Raw genomic sequence first — 19,079 nt, forward strand, 5'->3', positions numbered from 1 at the left:
AAAATCCTTGTTGTTGTTGCTTTTGTTTTTTAATGCAACAGTAGCTGGTTTGGGGCTTTCATCATCACATTTTCTGAACACACCCAATTTTAAAATTCTGTCTTATTCCTTTCTGACTTTTCTTGTGTAAGTGTTAAGTTCCAGAGGGTGCTAAATGTTTCTACTTGTAAAAACAGTTTTATGCTCAACAAAAAAGCTGAATCTAAGTCTACAGGACAAGGCTTTTTTGTAAAGCAAGGAGACTGAAATGTTCAAGAGAATACTTCGGTGTCTACTGAAAGGAGTAAGTCAGTCATGCAAAGACAAGCTCAGTTTTGCTAGTGTTTCCAGCACGCTACTATTCCCAGAGATCTAAGAGTGCATCTGGTTGTTGCTTTGAATGCTGAACAGCAGCAAAAGTACTAATAAATTTCTAATGGCTACAAGCTTCATCAGCCATTCCGCAATATAAGTTGTGCTACATTATACACAAGTCAGAGTTCCTCTGAGGAATAAGAAGTGTTTGAAGTACTGTCTCTCCCTTTGGAAGCCTCAAACTACTATCAAAACTGCCAAAAAAAAAAAAAGGCATCGGTTGCCTTTCTAGTACTATTGTAGTTGCTGAACATAAACATAGGCTAAGACAGCAAATGTGAGATTACTGATGAGTTTTCAGATATTTACATTAAAGAGATTTATTTGTTTAGGGGACAACAACTGATCATAGAACAGTTTAGATAGAAAGCCAGATTTAATTCTCTATCTGATATAGGTTTCCACAACATTATTCTATTCACCTATGATCACTGGCACAGGTATCAATGAACTAACAGCACTTCTGTGCCCCAAACGCAACAGGATTGCTAGCAATCATCTGGGTAGAGATCCACATGTTCCTCCCTTTGCAGTCCAATATTCTCAGAGTAAAACTGGAAAAGAGATCACTGTTATAATGCATTTTGTTGTTGTTAACTATTGACACAACCAACAGCTATCTGCCTCAGTTTTGTTTCACTTTTGTAGACTGAACTGGAGCAGACCCAAGAATAACCACATCCATGTGGTTGCCTAGTTGCATCCTACAACCAAAGGCAAACCCAGTCTCCAAACAGCAGCCCATTTTATGCCATCTTGCAAGTGCTAAGGTGGCAAGGCTTGCCCATTCCAACAGTGCCAGGAGACTGATATACACTGTTCACATCCTGTTTTAAGTAAGAAGTCCCAACTAGTAGCCTCAACACAGCTATCAGAAATTTTCATCTGTCTAGTACTAGTGGGCACAGGGAAGAGTCCAAAAATTATTATATAAATAATATGAAGAAAGCTGAGGCAAAAGAAAATCACCAACTACACCCAATTACATTTGTCACCATTTTCTAGCTCTCTGGATTACAGGCCCCTTTCATGTTGCACACTAAGAATTTGTTGATAGTTTACACCTTTTATACCCACATTAACACTACAGATTTTAAGTTTTCTTTATTATGTCGGAATTAAGTACTCCATGCTTTGCACGAAAAGAAACCACACTGCAGCAAAATATAAATACTTTTATTTTGCTTAGTAAAACAAGGACTTCTGTTTCTCTCCTTCTGTACCCCACCCAAGCAGAATTCAAAACTAACCAGTAAAGGTGAAGAATTATTTGAAGATATCTCAGCATGTCCTTGCAAGTAAATGACTAGGCACAGAGAAATTCCCCTGCAGGGAAGTGGCTGGCACATCACTCCTAGAAGAGAACATACTACTAGCTACATACACATTTCTGACAGCATTCACATGTGAACTAGCAGTATCAGTCTCTTCAGGTGTGACCGTGCTTCTTGCTTCTGGTATACCTAACTGAAATCCCAATACAGCTAGTAACAAGTTACATGTAAAAAGTTTGAGAACTTCTATGGAAACTTAAGTCCCCAGGTATGGCACTGATGGCATCAGAAAGAAGCTGGAAGTTAACAGACACATAACGTGTTCAACATCATACTGGAAATACTATAGTCTTTGGCATAAATACCATCTAAGTTTACACTCAAACCTGGCTGCCACCACCACCTCCTCTATTTCTTCCTCTATCTCCAAAAAACTCAAAACTCCACCTTTAAGAATATCAGGCCAGAGATAAATCTATCAACTTGCTTCTAAGTTACTCACTGTAAAAGATCCCCTATTACACAGTTAAAATAACTTGCAGGTTCTACTCATTTCTCATAACCCATCTGACTTATAAAACTAATAGAAATTTTATTTATTTTTTAAATGCTGAACCACACATACATCACGCTTACAAAACATTAATAACTATTGCACGATAAGACTGCTCCTTGTTAAGGAAACGTAACAAAAGAAAGTAGGTGCAAAAATCATAGCAAGATTTTCCACTAGTGTATGCAGTCAAAACTAAAAGCAAATTCATTGTGTCTAATTCATATTAGATCATTTTACGGCTTCTTTCTGGCTTCAAAATGTAAATCAACACTTCTGGATCCAAATGACTGCATCTCTATCTCATTAATAGACAGCATTTCTCTTGAAGACCAGGTATCTCCTTACCCAGGTACAGCTTGTAGAAAAGCAAGCTCAAAGAAAAAGAACATGCAGAACAGCTTAGAGCAGTCACCTGCTCAGCTTATCAAAATCACAAGGCAAGTCACATCGTTTATGAACCAACTTGAGGCAAACTTGAGTTTCTTTCTATGGACATCTGGCAGGAGAGTCCTTTCAGCAAGAAGCATTCTCCAAGCTCCCCTTTTCTTAGGGGGTTCTGGCTGGATAACACTGAGTTCAGACTGAAGCAAGCTCTATGTCATACTACGGACACATCTACCCTCACAGAAATCCATGTATTAATCTCCTCATTCCCACAGTTCCAAAGAGAGATATGAGAGTTTTAAGTTCATTTAACATAGACTTTAATTAGTTTAATGAAGCACTGCACATGTATTAAAGAGAGAAGGGACCAATTATAATGGACTCATGAGTATAAGGACAAATTATGACCTTGAACAAGTTAGTCTAACCTGCTTCAAAGATCCATAAAAGAGGCTGATTCTTTAGAAAGAGAGGGGAAAGCACATAAAAAGAGTGGCTGAAATTAAATTTTAAACTTTATTTGCAGACTCTCTGGTGCATTTCATATTTGTTCATGAGAAAGTACATGGATATCTTTACAGGTTACCTCCCCAGTCCAGCTTTTTGATAAAGACCTGGGAGTTTCAGGCCAGAGAATCTGGAAGTTGTGTTTGCTTTCTGAAATATTTTGTTTCCTCTTGGCAGCACATCAGTGCAACTTTGGAGAGTCAGATGGTAGATAGGAGGGATGATAAAAGCCGAAAAGTGATTTGCAGTTACTATGTTTGGTTGATCTTCTGGTTCAATGTCAACATTCAGTGTCAGTTTCAAGTCAGAAACTTAAGACTGTGGGAATGCTTACTGCAACTAAGTTGTTTTGGTTCTGCTTCAGTAGTTTTGTGAAAGGCTATACCAAAAAATCCAGAATTATCAAGTATATATACGTGTTTCCAAGCTGCATGAAAATCCATTGAAACCATTTGGTTTCAATTTTCTATCTGTAAAGAGTTTCTTTGTGAAATAAATAGCTACAATACCCAATAATAAACAGTCTTAATCTGCTTTAACTTCAGAACCTTCTCTGGAATACACTTTAAAGTGCAAGATTGAGCCAAAAAATGAACAGAAGAAATTTAGTAATTCTGAACAAACAAAATCAGTATTTTAAAGTATCACTGAAATCTTCTGTGGTTTAGTGCAACTTAAGTGTATTTGCTATAGAAAAGGAAGAATTATTCCCACACCCCAGTTCAGTCAGTTGCAGCACACTGGCGAAGTCCTTCAGGATGATCAACAAAAAAAAGGGCTCATTTATCCAAGATCCTCAAGGAAAAATAGAATTCAAACAATTGAACTTCCCTTAAACCAAGCTTTCACTACTCTAGTTAAGTTACTCTAGTTACTTTAGTTACTCCAGTTGCCATGAAAATACTAGCAAGAGAGGGAGAGGGAGTACCATTAGCTCAAAATCACACAGAAGCAACTAACTATCAAGATAATAAATCAGATGTTACTGACACGAATCACAGAAAAAATAAAAAAAGGTACTTAAAACATCAGAAATAACTGTCAGATGATGAACTACACTTTAGAAAGAGGCAAAAGACATGTTGAATCCAAAGATGATTTCACATGGCTTTCATTAATTTCTGGAAGTCTTTAACAGTAAACAGTAGAAAAATATTTTAAACATCCTCAAATAGTGCCTATTATGCAGAGTATATGACTTAGCTCTTATTGCTAAGAAATCCGCAACAACATTAAGTTTTATGCAACAGAGAAAAACAAAATTAAAGCAGAAGTTAGGTGAAGTAGTAGCGTATCAGAAGTTGTAAGTGCAGTTAAAGCTCTGCTCCTTTACAAACGTATTGATAGTCTGTAGTCAGCAGTACAAGGAAAAAAAAAAAAAAAAAGGCATTTACATTTTACATCTAAAATAAATCTCTTGAATTCCTATTTTATACTATTCAAAACCGAAACAATTTCCTGAGGTTCAGACTGTCATAGTGCTTCATATACATTTCCTGATACAGGCTGACAGCAGAAGAATTTGGAGCAGTATTCTATAGAACCATCAAAGCTCCTTGGCCTCTTCATTTTCCCTCACATCTCCCTTCAAGTCAAAAGAAGGTCTGAGGCTTTCCAAACCATACTACCTCAACTATTAGCAGGATATTAGTATTCCATTGTGTTTCTATACACCCGATTAGAAGGCTTGCACATATTAGCTGGGATTAAAAACAATAGCTGCTTTCATTTCTGGCCTGATTCAAAATCCTGAACTAAGGTTCCAGAATTACACACACCTTCCAGTAAGGATCAAGTGACTCAAACGCATTATTCTGTCTTAAATTCTAATAGGTATTTTTACCAATAGAAAATTAAGATACCAAAGGGCACGCTACCTGTCTGTCATCCAGTATCACACGCCTTCACACTCCACTGTGAAAAGGTTATCTACAGGGAATTATGATTTTTGTCCACAAACAAGTATGAAATTACAAGTCATTCCTTATATCCTTAGAACCTATTGGTGGAATGTGCTACCTCCAAAAAGTTAGTTTTATTTAAAAGTAAAACAAAACAAAACACACCAAAAACCAGGATTTCAACTCCTGTGAAGTTATAATCTAATTGGCATCTTACACTGGGCATTTTTTCTTTTATTTCTTGGGTGCAGAGGAATTTTCTATTTACCTATCAAAATGACAATGATGCAATCTATTGCTCGTGAGTTCCTTATTACTCTCAAACACCTTTTGGTCAGGTGGACTGCTTGTCTCCCCTAGCATACATGTGAGATGACATAGCTGGACCATCATGTCTTCCTGCCCTACTACCCAAACATACCCAAAAACTGATTAAGAGTTAGCTCAACCAGATTGTTAGGATTTGGACAGCAAAGACTCATCTTGACAAGCACCAGACAGAGCCTGAATTCAGTGCTGACCCAGTTACAGACAATGTGGGCTGGATTACATGACCTCCAGAAGTCCTTTCCATTCTGGATTTAGCTAGCCTGTCTATAACCTAGGAAATCTTAACAGGAGACAACTACAGCTACTGAGCAAGTTAAGTTATCTGTGCTGCTGGAACCATACTGAGGCACATGTTTAATATTGAATTGTTCAAATTACTTAAACTGAAAGAAATAGTTATTCCCTACGCTCAGACTTCAGCTTCACTAACGGGGAATTGTATCATTCACAAGCTGCCTCTTGGCCACAGTAAATGTATGTACAATTTTATCTCAAAAACTTTAAAAACAGATGTGATAAGCATCTGTGGTCAGGCCTTCACCTGAAAGGTATGGCCTGATAAAACATTGAGGCTTTATAGTAAAACCAAGCAACTCCTACTTCTCCTCATCCTTATTTCCCCTACCAGTGCTCCCATCATCTGATTTGCCCCCTACATTTATCAGGGAGCAAGGAAATACATTTAAGAATTTCCTTGGCGAGGGATAGAGCAAGTTAACTATTTCTAGTGATAGTTTCATAAAGCTGCACTGGGTTAATCATGTAAGTAACAAAAATGCACCTAAATCTCAGTTCCTCTAAGACAGATAGTCAAACTCTAAATAGAGATTCTAAGAATGTGTAAAAATATTGCAAGAAATGGGTGGCTTACAGATACTTATCTAACTGAGCAAATCGTCCATATTAGCAAGGCTTAAATCAGAGAACAGAATAAACCTGCTGCCTCTGAGAGACTCATCCCATAAAGAGCAATAGATACAGATTTTAATCACAAATCACTTTCATATAATCAAGTATTTTGGACCGTTGTATAACTTTGGATTGGATGGGTAAAAAAAAAGACAAAAAAGACCATTTTACTGGATGTCCTTAACTAAGCACACTTTTCAGGCTACAGTGTAGTCTTTTTCTAGTGCAGTCATTTATAGCTAGGCTGCCTTCATAATTAGATATGCTTCCATATTTCGTTTAAAAATAAAAGCACAATTTACAAGAGTATTTCTGAATCTCTACCATACAGCTACAGAATTTAGTTTGCACACACCAAATTTGAACAACAGCCTAGAGTCTACATTTGAGATCCTTTTTTTAACTCTCAGTGTAAGTCAGTGTGAGTTTAATTAGCAGCTGAAGCAGCAGTCTCTAATTCTGTTTTATCCTTCCTAGAAACTTCAGAGCTATATCAAAATTAGGTTGAGGAAATACGGTACATACTGAAATAAAGGCTCACTCCCATTGGAGTGTTATGTAGCTGCTTATTGTAAATGCTTTGTACTAGAGATCTGCATTTTCTCCTTTTCAGTTACACACCTTTTGAATAACTTCAGCTTTATCTCCACAAAGTTCTTTTATATAACCAAACTATGAGTACTGTTTAGATACCATTTTCCCTCCTAACCACCTTCTTGACAAGACGAGATTTTAAGATGATTAGATAAAACCCATTTTTTTAAGCCCCGTATTAACAACTCCAATTAATTCACATTTGGTATCAAAAACACAACTCTGTACCACCAAATAAGTTCTGTTTGAAAGTACGTTAAATGCAGTATCTTAAAGAAACTTTATGTGGTAGCATCCTAATCAAAATTAATCTTACCAGAGCCTGACGATAGAACAGTTCCTCTTTGAGAAGGTGCTTTGATTGTGCAGGTATTTTTATTTTCACTTCCTCTCCTCAAAGGAAGCACAGATGGCACCATCTTAACCTTGGACGCGGATGCATTTCGTAGAGTGACTGGGCTTTTCTTTGGTGTATTTTTCTCTTGTGCATTCTCACCTTTCACAGAAGGCATCTGCTTTAAAACAGATGATAAAAAAAAACACTAGATCAAGACTGTGAGACATTGAGGAGTACCCTTCCTGGCATCTGTAATGAAATACTGACCATACAGGTAAGTGACACATTTAGGTATTTCCTGTCACAGGGTCCTCCAAAGATGCAGTCAGTCACCTGCAGTTCACAGCTTCAAGAACCCTCTCTTAAATGGCTTTCAGCCACACAAAACTAGAAGTTTAAAAACAGTCGCTAATAATGACAGAGATTATAGAGGTCACTTTATGTCAGAGTTCCTTCTTTCCTTGTCCCTCCGTGCTTTAATTGAGCTGTTTAAATATGACTGTGCCCAAATAAGATTCCTTTTTTTAATCTTTAAACCAAGCAACTGCTAAGTTGCCAAAAAACTACGCCTACAGATGTAAGTCTATGAGCACGAACAAATGATCTCGTAGTTTTTTGTGACTCAATGCAATAAGTGACAATTTGGACATATTATGCACTTTCCACTTTTAATTACAATCCCCATTTTCAGAAATTAATCCTCATCTTACAGAAGGCAGCATACAAAGTTTAATCTAGCTGATTACTGAGCATTTTAGATTATTTGGTCTATGGAGTTACTGGGTCTCAGCAGAATAATTAGCACTGCAAAGGCTTCCCTCTCTGAACTGGATGAATTGAAAGCATTCTTTTCAATCTGTGGTTCTGAAAGTAGTGGGTAACGTTCAATGCAAACTTTAAAAAAATCCAGAACTAGAAAAGAATGTCCTTACTTTCATGTTATTAATTTCTTCTGTAATTCTTCAGAAACAAGACAGCTGCTTCCACTCTACCAACTGTACATTTCTCCTTATACTGAATTTTAATAAAGCTTTTTTTCTAGCGAAGCAGTAAAGACTGACAAAAATTCTGACAGCTCCAGGTTTCATTAATCAGTACATTGCCTCCATTTCATTGAGTAAACAGAGATTTTCCCAACTAAGCCCTGAAGCTCTCTCCTTCTTTCCCACTGTTCCTCCTCTGCAAAACTCTTTCAGATTACGTGAAAGCAGCATGTTTCTCCTGACAGGTAGCTGACTAGACCAACACTACTTTCCAATCCATCATGCATTTATACCTTCCAGCCAGGAAGTTTGCACCTTCCAATTGGCTTACTGTCTTGGAAAAAGGTATGTGTCTTCTGCATAAAGCATAGTTCCTACTACTCTTAACTATTCTAGTGAGTTCCATTTTTACTTCAGATAAATGAACTCCCAAACTATTCAAATGTAGATAGTTGAATTAACAAGTTAAAAGCGTTTCACCAAATTGTTGGTCTGAGAATTCTGCATTACTTATTAAGATATGTTTAACATTTCTATGCAAAAATAAATAAATAAATAAAAAATTAAGAGCATGTAGCATGTTTTAGAACTGAATTATGTTTGGAAGGAAAAAAAGATTATTGAAAACAGAAGTTTACCTTTAAGATAAACTTAAAATGCTCAAAATTAGAATATCACTAAAATTGTACTGACAATGCGCACATTAAAGTTAGATTTCTAACAAATCACAGAAGCACAGAATTGTAGTGGTTGGAAGGGACTTTTAGAGACGATCATGTCCAACCCCCATGCCAAAGCAAGCTCCCTACAGCAAAATCTTAACAAGTAGCAACGTACAGTTTTGCTAATTAGACTGCATTGAGATGTACATGCTTTTATTAGAATAACAGAATACTGACTGTACTGCACTAATATAACTTCACAAAAACATTTGTACCATGGAATAAGATGAAGGTGGACAACACTAAAAAGCACTTGAGGTCAAGTGCTAATTGCTTACTCACAAGTTCAACCAGTTTGCAAAATTTTTTACTTCTTTCTCCTTTTAGTAGGAAGAGACTGAACCCCAGAAATCAATGTTACAACTACTTTTGTAGACACAAAACCCATTTCAAAGATTCCATCCAGCACTGTGCCATACAGAACCCTCTTTCTTCAAGTATACAAAACAATAAGTCAAAGAAAAAAGCTTACCACGGGAACTGAGTGCAGGACGAATGTTTCATTTGCTACATATTCTAACGGTGCTTCCAGAATTCCCATGTTGCAGTTTTGCTCTTTTTCACCTCCATTTGGACAGATGTTTTGAGCACAGGGCTGCACTAAGGAGTCTGAAGTTTCCATTTCATCATTCAGCATCTCTTTTGTGTCTTCTCCACACGTTGGAAGCACAGCAGAAGCCAATGAGCACACTGAATTGGTAGCATTCACTCTGTCAGTGTCTTCCAGATCCTGCTTCAACACAGGTGTCTTTGAAGTCCTGTGGGAAGCGGTTCTTGGATGCGTTGTGGCATGCACAACTTGGCTAGCAAGGAGGTGTTTCTTAAGTTGCAGCTTATGGGGCTTATTCACAGGCAGTTCCATTTTCATATCTTTAGCTAAATCTATTTTCTTTTTCAGCGCTTTCACAGAAGGGGACAGTTGCCTTGGGGAAGCAACTAGTGAGGATGAGGAGGTGGCTGATTTTTTTGGTGACTGAGGAGACTGTTTTAAGGGTTCACACTCTCTTGACTGTAGTACAGGCCTGGACATAACCTTTGGCTTCACATTTTTGAAATTAGGTTTGGGAAAACTAACAATCTCACATTTCCTTGATTTGGTTACTGATGACACAATAGGCGACCTGCCTGTTCTTCCCGCAATTTGACCTGAACTACTTTTAAGCGAAGGCCTTCGGTTATGCTCTCCTACAAGCATCTCATTTGGTCTCAGTTTAGAAGACTTGTCTCCAAGTTCTGCCACAGCTGGAACAGGAAAAGTTGTGGTTTTTGTTCGCTCTTTAGGAGTTGAAGTAAACAGAGCAGTATTGCTTTCACCAGCCACAGGACTGAAGACCAAAAAAGTTGCTTCACATTTAAGTTCTGGTTTAACTATTCTCTTTAGTTTAGGTACACTACAAGGTTGCATTTCAGACACAAATGGGGTGTTGTGCTTATACTGAAAAGCAGCATTTCCAAGGATGCCTTGTTCTTTGGTTAAGGGTTCGCTGGTTTTCTCTGATACTTGTTCTCCCACATTTTCTACTGGTAGAATGTACACGTTATTTCCAGGACTATCCATGAATGTTTGATCAATGGAGTTCCTGGTTTCACCACAGTCAACTGTACTCTGCAAGACCTTTACTTGTGGATCTTCATATGTGAAGATGTATGGTGATAATTCAGCTTGCACATGAGGATTAATACATCCAGCAGCTTGTTTTCCAGACTGTGCTGCTGTTTCCAATTGTTCTCTGTCAAGGTTACTACTGCTTTCTATATCGAGTGTAACACCTGCACAGGCAGGAGAACACACATCAATATCAGCAGAGCCCTCTAGGCTTCCTGAAGCCACTACTGTAAAAGAGAAATTTGGTGTTTTTTCTGAGCTGATTGCACCCAATTTCTCTTTTGCATCTCCTTCATCAGAAGGGATTACCATTTCCCCCAGATGCACATCATTTTGGTCAGTTCCCACCGTTTCACTTATAATGGTAGTAACATTGAATGTGCTCTGGTGGTAGTGCATCTGGTCTTCTATCATGGACTGTATGCAGTGCTCTGAACCAACATGAGATAATACACAGTTTGATTCAGTCTGACTGTAAGGCATCGATTGTTCAACACTCTGAGCTTGCATTTTTGCCATAGCCACATTACCTTTCAGGAAGTTTGTCGTTTCTTTCAAGTCACAATTCAAAGGATATACACTGGTCTGCTCAGTCAGAGTAGACTTGCATTCAGTATCTTTATCTCCCAAGAGAACTTCTTGGCAGTCGTATTTACCAGGCACCCTTGGCAGATGAAATTCTTCAATACACCGTTGTTTTAAAAGAATACTTCCAAAGTCATTCTTATCTTCAAGAACAGCATCACCTTTATGCTCGGTCACTATATTTTGGTCAGTTGAATCACCATGTAACTTAGCAGCACAATTCTTTGAGGGAAGCATAGCTTTGTCACATGTGTAGCTGTTTCCATTTTCATCCCGTATAAGTAAGGAAGACTTCAAACCATTCTTTGCTTTGTCATCTGACTTTTCAATATTCATTTTTGAAGGCTAACTTTTAAATTTTCATTTTATGCTTATTTAAAACCCCAGAGAATGCAGACTTCTGAATTTTGCAGAATCAGCACCTTTTCCCTGGAACATGTCAGCTGTCTGAGAGACATTTAAAAAGCAGTTCCTTGTTTTTGTGCTTTCCAAGAGAATTGAGTAGTTCTAGGATTAAAATGAAATGAAAAGTGATTAGACAAACCATGATTTTACATTAAGCATTCTTAAGCAACTGGTCATGACTTCAATCAAGTGCAGCCATTTTTACAAACTTTTCCCATTCTTCCCAACTAAAGAGCATAATAAGACAGGGAAATAAGACAGGGGTTGAACATATCTGCACACCTGCAGTGATGTATCCCAGCTCTCCTACCAAAGAACAGGAAGAAGGAGGACACTGGCAAAACAATGGGAAACACGTCAGGGTTTTAACTAAAACACAGACGTGTGGTATCCTTAAGTGAGGATATGGACATAGTGACATATTTGAAACTCAGTGAAAGGAAAACAAAAGAACGTGAACATCAGAATTATGCATATAGGAGTGATGGAATAGTGTACACTCATACAAGAAATGCGTCAGAAGACTGAAGTGATTTGATTGCAATTTAAATACAAAGAGTAGGAGAACCATAATGAACTGAGACTCCAGGGAAACAGGAAAACAGAGATACTTAACTGCACTACCAACTGTCTTTACAGGGGTGACAATACTGATTGGAATACAGTGAGACAAGTCAGTGAGGTTGCAAAATCTGAAAACATAGCAGTGGGAGATTTCCACTACCTCAATGTAGATTAGTTCCATTATGATCAGAGAACTATCCTTAATTTTTGAGTCAGAGACTGCTTCAGGCAACAAGTTTGTAATGACCATATAAACCACTCTTGATTTGTTCTTTACCATGAATAGTTACATTCTTAAACTCTTTTTCAACTGAGAAAAAGCATAAAGCTTTTCAGACATGCTCTAGGGCCCATAAACAGTTCTGTGCATAAAAGCAGCACTCCAAGTAAGACCATTCTAGACCTACATAAGTTTGTATGCTCATGACAGACAATGCAGAGAGGCTTCTAGCCCACAGCCTTCTCTTTACACACAACTTTTTACCCTCAATCTGAGACAGATGCTAAGAGACCATGGAACAAGGAAACAAGCCACCAAAAATAAGGTAATAACCCCCTCACTGCTTCCTTCCCTCAAAAAACAGAAATCACTTAAGATAAAAATCTGGACTAGATAGATCCTGCATAAACTCCCCCAGTTCCTGATAGCTCCGCATCATTTGACTGCCCCTATAGAAGCATGAGCAATAGGGACACCCTCCTTTCAATTCTCTATTATGAAACATGAGGTAGATTCAAGAGTTCTTCCACAGAAGTCTTCCCTTGAGGCTGAACAAGAACCTGTCCTGAACGATTTTCCATTGAGTTAAGCTGATCACAGATTCAACTGTTGAAAAATGTCTGATTCATCAAAATTTGAAAGAGGAATATTGAACTAAACTGATACAATCAATGCTTAAGAAGTTCTAAGAAAAACATAAGTAGGTTTGAGACTGAATAATAATAATAATAATAAAAACAAAAAAACAACTGTTTAAGCAAGTATACATATGTGCACATGTACTAATTGAAATCTGCTCAGTCCAGGTTTACACATAATGAGAATATATACAAAAATATACCATTGATTCAACTATTTTTAAAGCAGCTTTTCACTTCAGTAATCAATACTTTCATGATCACCTAGACTAGATTCAAGTTCTGCCTCATATCAACACTTGGAGTCTGAAAGCATCTTTCATAGAAACAAAGAGACTTTCTAAGGCTTAAAAATAGTGCCTAACAAAATCTGTAATATTAAGTTTGCTCTCAAAAATTAAGATTCTATAGCTCTGTGGGCACTCAATGAGCTTCCAGATAGAGAGAAGTTCTAAACAATTGCCTTTCCAAACGAGAATACATTGCTCCTGACGAACTGAAAGTGTTAGAGAATTCTCTAAACTAAGTACTACTACCACCAAACGCTGAGTTTAGTTATCAGACCTCTTAGGCTTTTCCTTTCCAAAATAGATATCTAGGACCTCAAGGGAACAGAAGCAATGCTTTGGAAAAAAAGGGAAGCCAGCTTGGAAAGCAGACTCTCCTAAAACGACCCACTGTCCATCTTCTGATGGCCCCCAGATCCAGCACACATGACAACATACAAAGCAGGGCTCAGAGCAAGATATTGCAGCTTCCATTCATCTAGCTGGAGTGTTGCTGGGCTGGGAAGGTTTGAACATGGTGTATGTTCCCTGTACTTCTATAGCACAAGTGTCTACTAGTTCAGTGTTGGGCAAATAAGAGTCAAAATAATATGAATTAGTATAAATAAATCAAGTTGCGAGATCCCAAATTGCTACAAGAATGCAAGCCAGTTTAACTGTATTACTCTCACAAGGCTGACAGCAGTAATGATGCTTTTCCTGGTGTTCCATCTGGAACTGGATGCTTTTGCCCACACAGTCACCATGTTTACTCAAACCCACCAGCTCTGTTTGCACAGCCTGTACCAAGGGACACAGGGGAGATCTGAAAGAAAAGGGTGTGCCCCTACAAGCAGGAAAGCAACCTGGAAGCGCTCCAGGCGACTCACTGTACTTGAATGCTATGCTCAAGGCATCTTCAGTATCCACACTTCAGCAGAAAGCTGTATTACACCACCACAATTACCACTCCGAAGTTGGGAATTATTTTAAAATATGTTCTGCATTCAGAAGACTGGTCCAGTGACTTTTCTTAAAAGTGAGTGCTCCTCCTACTTGGCTAACTAAGATATTTGCAAGAAATGTCCAGAACTGGAACCTAACATTTGAGGATCTGGAGGTACAGCCACTGGACCAGGAAGTTGTGTGTGTTCACATGCCTGTCTTCACTTCGTTTTACAGCAGCAGGAAAGGTGAAATTCACAGACGTGAGAGATAAGCACACACAAGCCGATGACAAATCCTAGCTATAAAAGCAGTGCAAGTAAGCAGATGTATTTTATGAGTTGTGATTAAATGCATGATCAAACAAAACCAAAGCTACATCTTTGAATGGGCAGATCAGAATACCAACAAGCCTCTTACTTGAATATTCTAGTACTTCCCATTGCTAGGACTCAACCAGGCACTCATTCTTAGCTCCAGTAAGACAACATTCATGGCCAGAAGCAGCATGGAGTTTTCTGTGTGGGTGCAGCACACAACTGCAGCGCATGGCCACTTGTGCTCAGAGCGATCACTGGCTTGGCTTTTAGGCTATTGCTACTGCACAGTTCCCCGTGAGATCAATATTCAGTATGCCCCTCTTTAAGAGCTTCCAAGAATTAAGTTTTTACTTCCTTGTTAAATTAGCCCTCAACTTTTCAATGAAATGCTCCTGGGTTTTCAAGGAGATGGTTTGTTCGTTTGTTTTAAAATCAGCTCCTGTATAATCAAGGATAAAGTTTCAGGTCAAAATGAAAGCAGGAAACTAGAACTTAAGACAATATGCATTTACTATTATGGCACTCCCTTAGCAGGTCAAGGTCCAGGTCCTACTTGTTGAAAGATCTGATTGAACAGCTGAGCACAGACTAGACTGATGTCCACCAACTTCGACTCAGTGTTCCAACTTACCTGATTGCATGTGGTTACCTACACTGCTCACCTGGTCTAACACCTGCATCTTGGATAAAATGCTGCTTTCTCCAGTGCTGCCATTTAAACTTTATATAGAAGCAGGTACAGGGCACCAGTACAGAACAGCTACTGTACCTGGGATTCTCACCACAAATTCAGGAGCAGGGAAGAGAATGGGGGGTGCTAATGTGCACTGCTTTAAAATATATGTTTTGTGTACATATACACACATGCACGTTATATTTTCCATACACATGTATGGAAGTTCAGTATACATACCATACATATGTACGGAAAATATAATCCCCAAGTCTACAGATTTCTGATTAAGCAGACTGCCTATTGCTAGTCTCCTCCTGACTGAGAAGGACAAGGCTTTCATAAAACAGCAAGAAAAAAAGGCAGAAGCTCTCTGCAAGAGCAAGAACACCAGGCTGCAAAGGTGGTGGCTGAAATGCCAGGCATAACTCTGGAGAAAAGAAAATAATTTTTTCCTCCTAACAATGAGTCACGATAGACATGCTCAGCAAGTCAGAGCAGAGATGGCTTTAACCATTACCACTGTAACTCCTACACTAAACATTTGCCTTTTAAAATTAAGTTCTAATGCCAAATACACCATAATGCACTAGGCACCATAGACTGAAACCACCTTAGGGTGCAGTGCTGACTTGAAATTTTTCACGCTCTTGAATTGTTTTACAAAGCATCTGTGCCTGTGCCCCTGGGTTTGGTGTCAACACTGCCCAACATTTAATGGACACCACCAGTATTCTGGCAAGTAGTAAGACTGTGTCATTAGAATGTGACAGCTGAGGCCATGGCAAAACTGATGAGCTCCCGTTCTCGTGTCCTTTCAGATCTACAACCCAACGCTGAGAGCCAGTTCAGCAGCTGGCTATATTTAACAACGATACACAGTGTGAACTAGTTTACTGAGCATTTGGAATACTTCCAACATAATCTGCAGCAAAGTAAGATACAGTAAACCAAAAAGTATTATTTAGCTCTAGTGGATTATTCTGTGTAACAAATCTATAACCCAATTAATTATCTGAATAAAGCTGATCAATACATCCCTCACTAACTGAAATAGCAGCATCCTTACCACAGTATCCTTTTGCAGTGCAGATTATTCATCGAGATACTTAGGATTTCCCGAGTTAGCCAGGTCAGAAGTTTAATCAGCTCCCAGTTTTTGCAGACTCAAAGATGCCTGCTGTGCAGAAGTGGGCACTCATTCAGCGAAGACTACAGCCAGCCAAGGAGAGGTTTCACATACTGTGTAAGAAATTCTACCACTGAATCAAGAACGCACTCTTGCACAGCAGTAGCATCACAGCAGATTTTAATTCTGAAAATGCTGTTATTTGCCACTTAAAATAGTTAATAGTTGTTCCTATGGATTTTTTTTTATATTCAGGGCTACTGATGACATACAAGTGAACAAAACCCAATAAAACTTCAAGAAATAGGTTAATGGAAATAACATTTTTGTAGCCAAATAGTTAACAATTCCAATGCAATGACTAGAAGTCCTAAAGGTGTAGTGGTTGTTGCAGATTTTTGGAACTATAGTAGCTGGATGCTACTATAAACTCTATCAATCTTAACAACTTAACTGGTTTTTCACCTGTGATCTTGCCTAGCTGACATCTGGAGTAACTGGGCAACTCACCATCATTGCTCCCAACCCTCTGGTCTGAAGAGAGTGGAAAAATAAACAAAGCTAATGCATTGTTTTAATATCTTTTAAAAAAAAAATATGTCGCCTACAAAGGAAACTTTCTCACAATGAGATCAGTTCTGCTGCTTAAGTTTTGTTTTTATATTTTAATTCTTTTCTAGATTTCTTGTTTATCTTTTGGTCTCAGAACATACAAGACTGAATTCAACAAAGCACAGTGCTCTTACCTCGGTAGCTCAGAGGAATTACACAAACAAGAAAAATGCTATGCCAGTTTTGCAGAGTAGCTTGGAGAAAACAGCTTGATCGATGCAACACGTAGGCAGGGGGGTGCAGTCTCACCGCTGACATACTGCCACTGCCTGCGGCCCTGGAGCTCCTGGGCCAGGTGGGGAGAAGGGGAAACTGCACTCCTGGGGAAGGCTGCCAGGATGGGTCTGTTTGTCTCACCCACGCAATATGGGCTGGATTCAGACTTGTGGGCTGGATTTAGACTTGTGGGCTGCCAAGCCCCTTGCTGCAGGGAGAGGGTTCCATGTGAATGCAGAGCCATATGCTGCTGTGGAGAGCCCTGCATGCACTGGGCATCAGCAGGACTCACTCCTCTCACTCCTACTTACAGCTTGTCCCACGAGTCCTTCAGACACCCCTCAGTAATACTACTCACAGTAAACTATAAACTGTAAGCACAGTAATCTCACAGTAAACTATAACATGCTAAGATGCATGTTGCGTAAATCCACTATTATAAGACTTCTTGCTTAAAGTTAGGATCAACTACAAATGCCACTACTATAGCCTTCATGTTGTTCTGTGTTACAGCCAAATCTCTACACTACCACAGGAAAGCTGAAGAACTGTTTCAACTTTCAAGTTCTAACCTCTGAAGCAGTTCTCCCCATTTATTTAGCATTTATTTAGCTGACTCAACAGCTTAACAGAAGAGCAAAGATAAAACCTGGTTCCACAGGAGAAAAGGAACAAGCAGAGCTCTACAGACACCCCAGAACTATGGCTTTACATGGCCCAGACCATCAGCTTTCATTTCAGCTTAAGCCTGACCAGAATCAGTGCAAGGGGCAGCAACAGAAGTGCTGCAGGCCTGGTGCACACCCATACCTGCAGCTCCCAAGTCCACAGGGGATGCTGGCAAGGTGCTGCTGCGCTACAGAGGAACCCTAGTTATTTATTTTACAGCTTCACTCTACTCTTGTACTAAAACTAGGCTATAAACCTAGAGTAACTGGCAGCCTAACAGCACTGCATGTTGAACAGGTGAAAAACACCCAGTGCATCCTTTGGCTGGCTGCTTGGTTTTTTGGGATGTCAACTCTCTCCTTTTAGCAAAGGTTGATTACACATTAACATTTCCCCCTCCATCTGACAATCCACTGGTATGCACAAATCCACTCTCTGGAGCCTCTTGGACTTGGTGCCCTGCTTAAACTAATTAGTCTGCAGTACAGCTAGCCTCACATTTAACCCTTATTAGCTTTGACTTCAGCAGTTTTATGAACTTGATGAAGGAAAGCCTGAATTACAAACAGGCAGCAATAGCAGTGTGATTATTTAAAGGCCACTGATCTCATCCAGTATACTTTCAGTACTGATTCTACAGCTGGACACTGTTTGTTAGGAGGCAACTCTGCCTCCTGGATTTCAGCTTAAAGACAAAATACAACAATTTCATGGTCAAATTTGTTACAGCATACTTTTTGTGGGAATGAGGAAAGAAAGCCTGAAAAAAAATTCCTAAGGTACTTATATAAACTGAACTTGTACAACTGAATATTGTCCTCTGAGCACTGATCAACTTTCTCAATATAATCTCAGTAAATTTAGACGTGCAAGACAAAATTGCTTTATCTGGTAAGCATGAAGTTCACCAAAGCCTAGCAACAATGCTGCCATTTCTAGGCACCCATCTAGAAACCCATGAATTCACAGTATACCAACTCATTTCCAGCTCTGTTAGGACACTAAATGCACATCTTGTTGACATAAGTATTCTGGTAAAAGAAATCCCAGCCTGCTGCATAATTCTGAACTCAGAGGAACTGCCCAGGCAGAGGGAAAAAAAGCAAAACAGAGAAACCCCAAACCACAGACATACCCAGAGCTGAGTAATTCAAGAAAATAAATATGGGGAAAAGTCATGAAGCTTCTCCTGGCAGGAAAATACATCACCCTAATTGCAGAATCCCGAAAGAGAAAAAAAGTTGAGCTAAAAAAATTCAAAAGAGACCTCAATTCCCTGGTGCTCCCATTTTCCACCTTGCTAATTTCAGGATTGTTCTGTTCCTCCTACACCAGGTATTTGAGGACTTTCCTAGAACAGAATGCAGTTTCTGCCTTGAT

At 38.9% G+C, this 19,079-nt stretch overlaps 1 protein-coding gene across 6 annotated transcripts in view; it reads right to left on the minus strand.

Moving 5' to 3' along the window:
• MTUS1 (microtubule associated scaffold protein 1) overlaps positions 1-19,079 on the minus strand; it is a 108,132-nt gene that overhangs the window by 68,473 nt on the left and 20,580 nt on the right. For 5 of the 6 annotated variants that reach the window (XM_072335715.1, XM_072335714.1, XM_072335719.1 and 2 more), the window contains 2 exons: positions 9,324-11,549; positions 7,126-7,324 (listed from right to left, as the gene is read on the minus strand). In XM_072335715.1, the coding sequence (XP_072191816.1) occupies positions 7,126-7,324; positions 9,324-11,378 (2,254 nt within the window). In that variant the 5' untranslated portion in view covers positions 11,379-11,549. The remainder of the gene's footprint in view (positions 1-7,125; positions 7,325-9,323; positions 11,550-19,079) is intronic. The other variant, XM_072335717.1, reaches the window with a different exon arrangement.

Source organism: Excalfactoria chinensis, chromosome 4 (assembly GCF_039878825.1).
Source record: "Excalfactoria chinensis isolate bCotChi1 chromosome 4, bCotChi1.hap2, whole genome shotgun sequence".
In the NCBI taxonomy this organism is placed as follows: Eukaryota; Metazoa; Chordata; class Aves; order Galliformes; family Phasianidae; genus Excalfactoria; species Excalfactoria chinensis.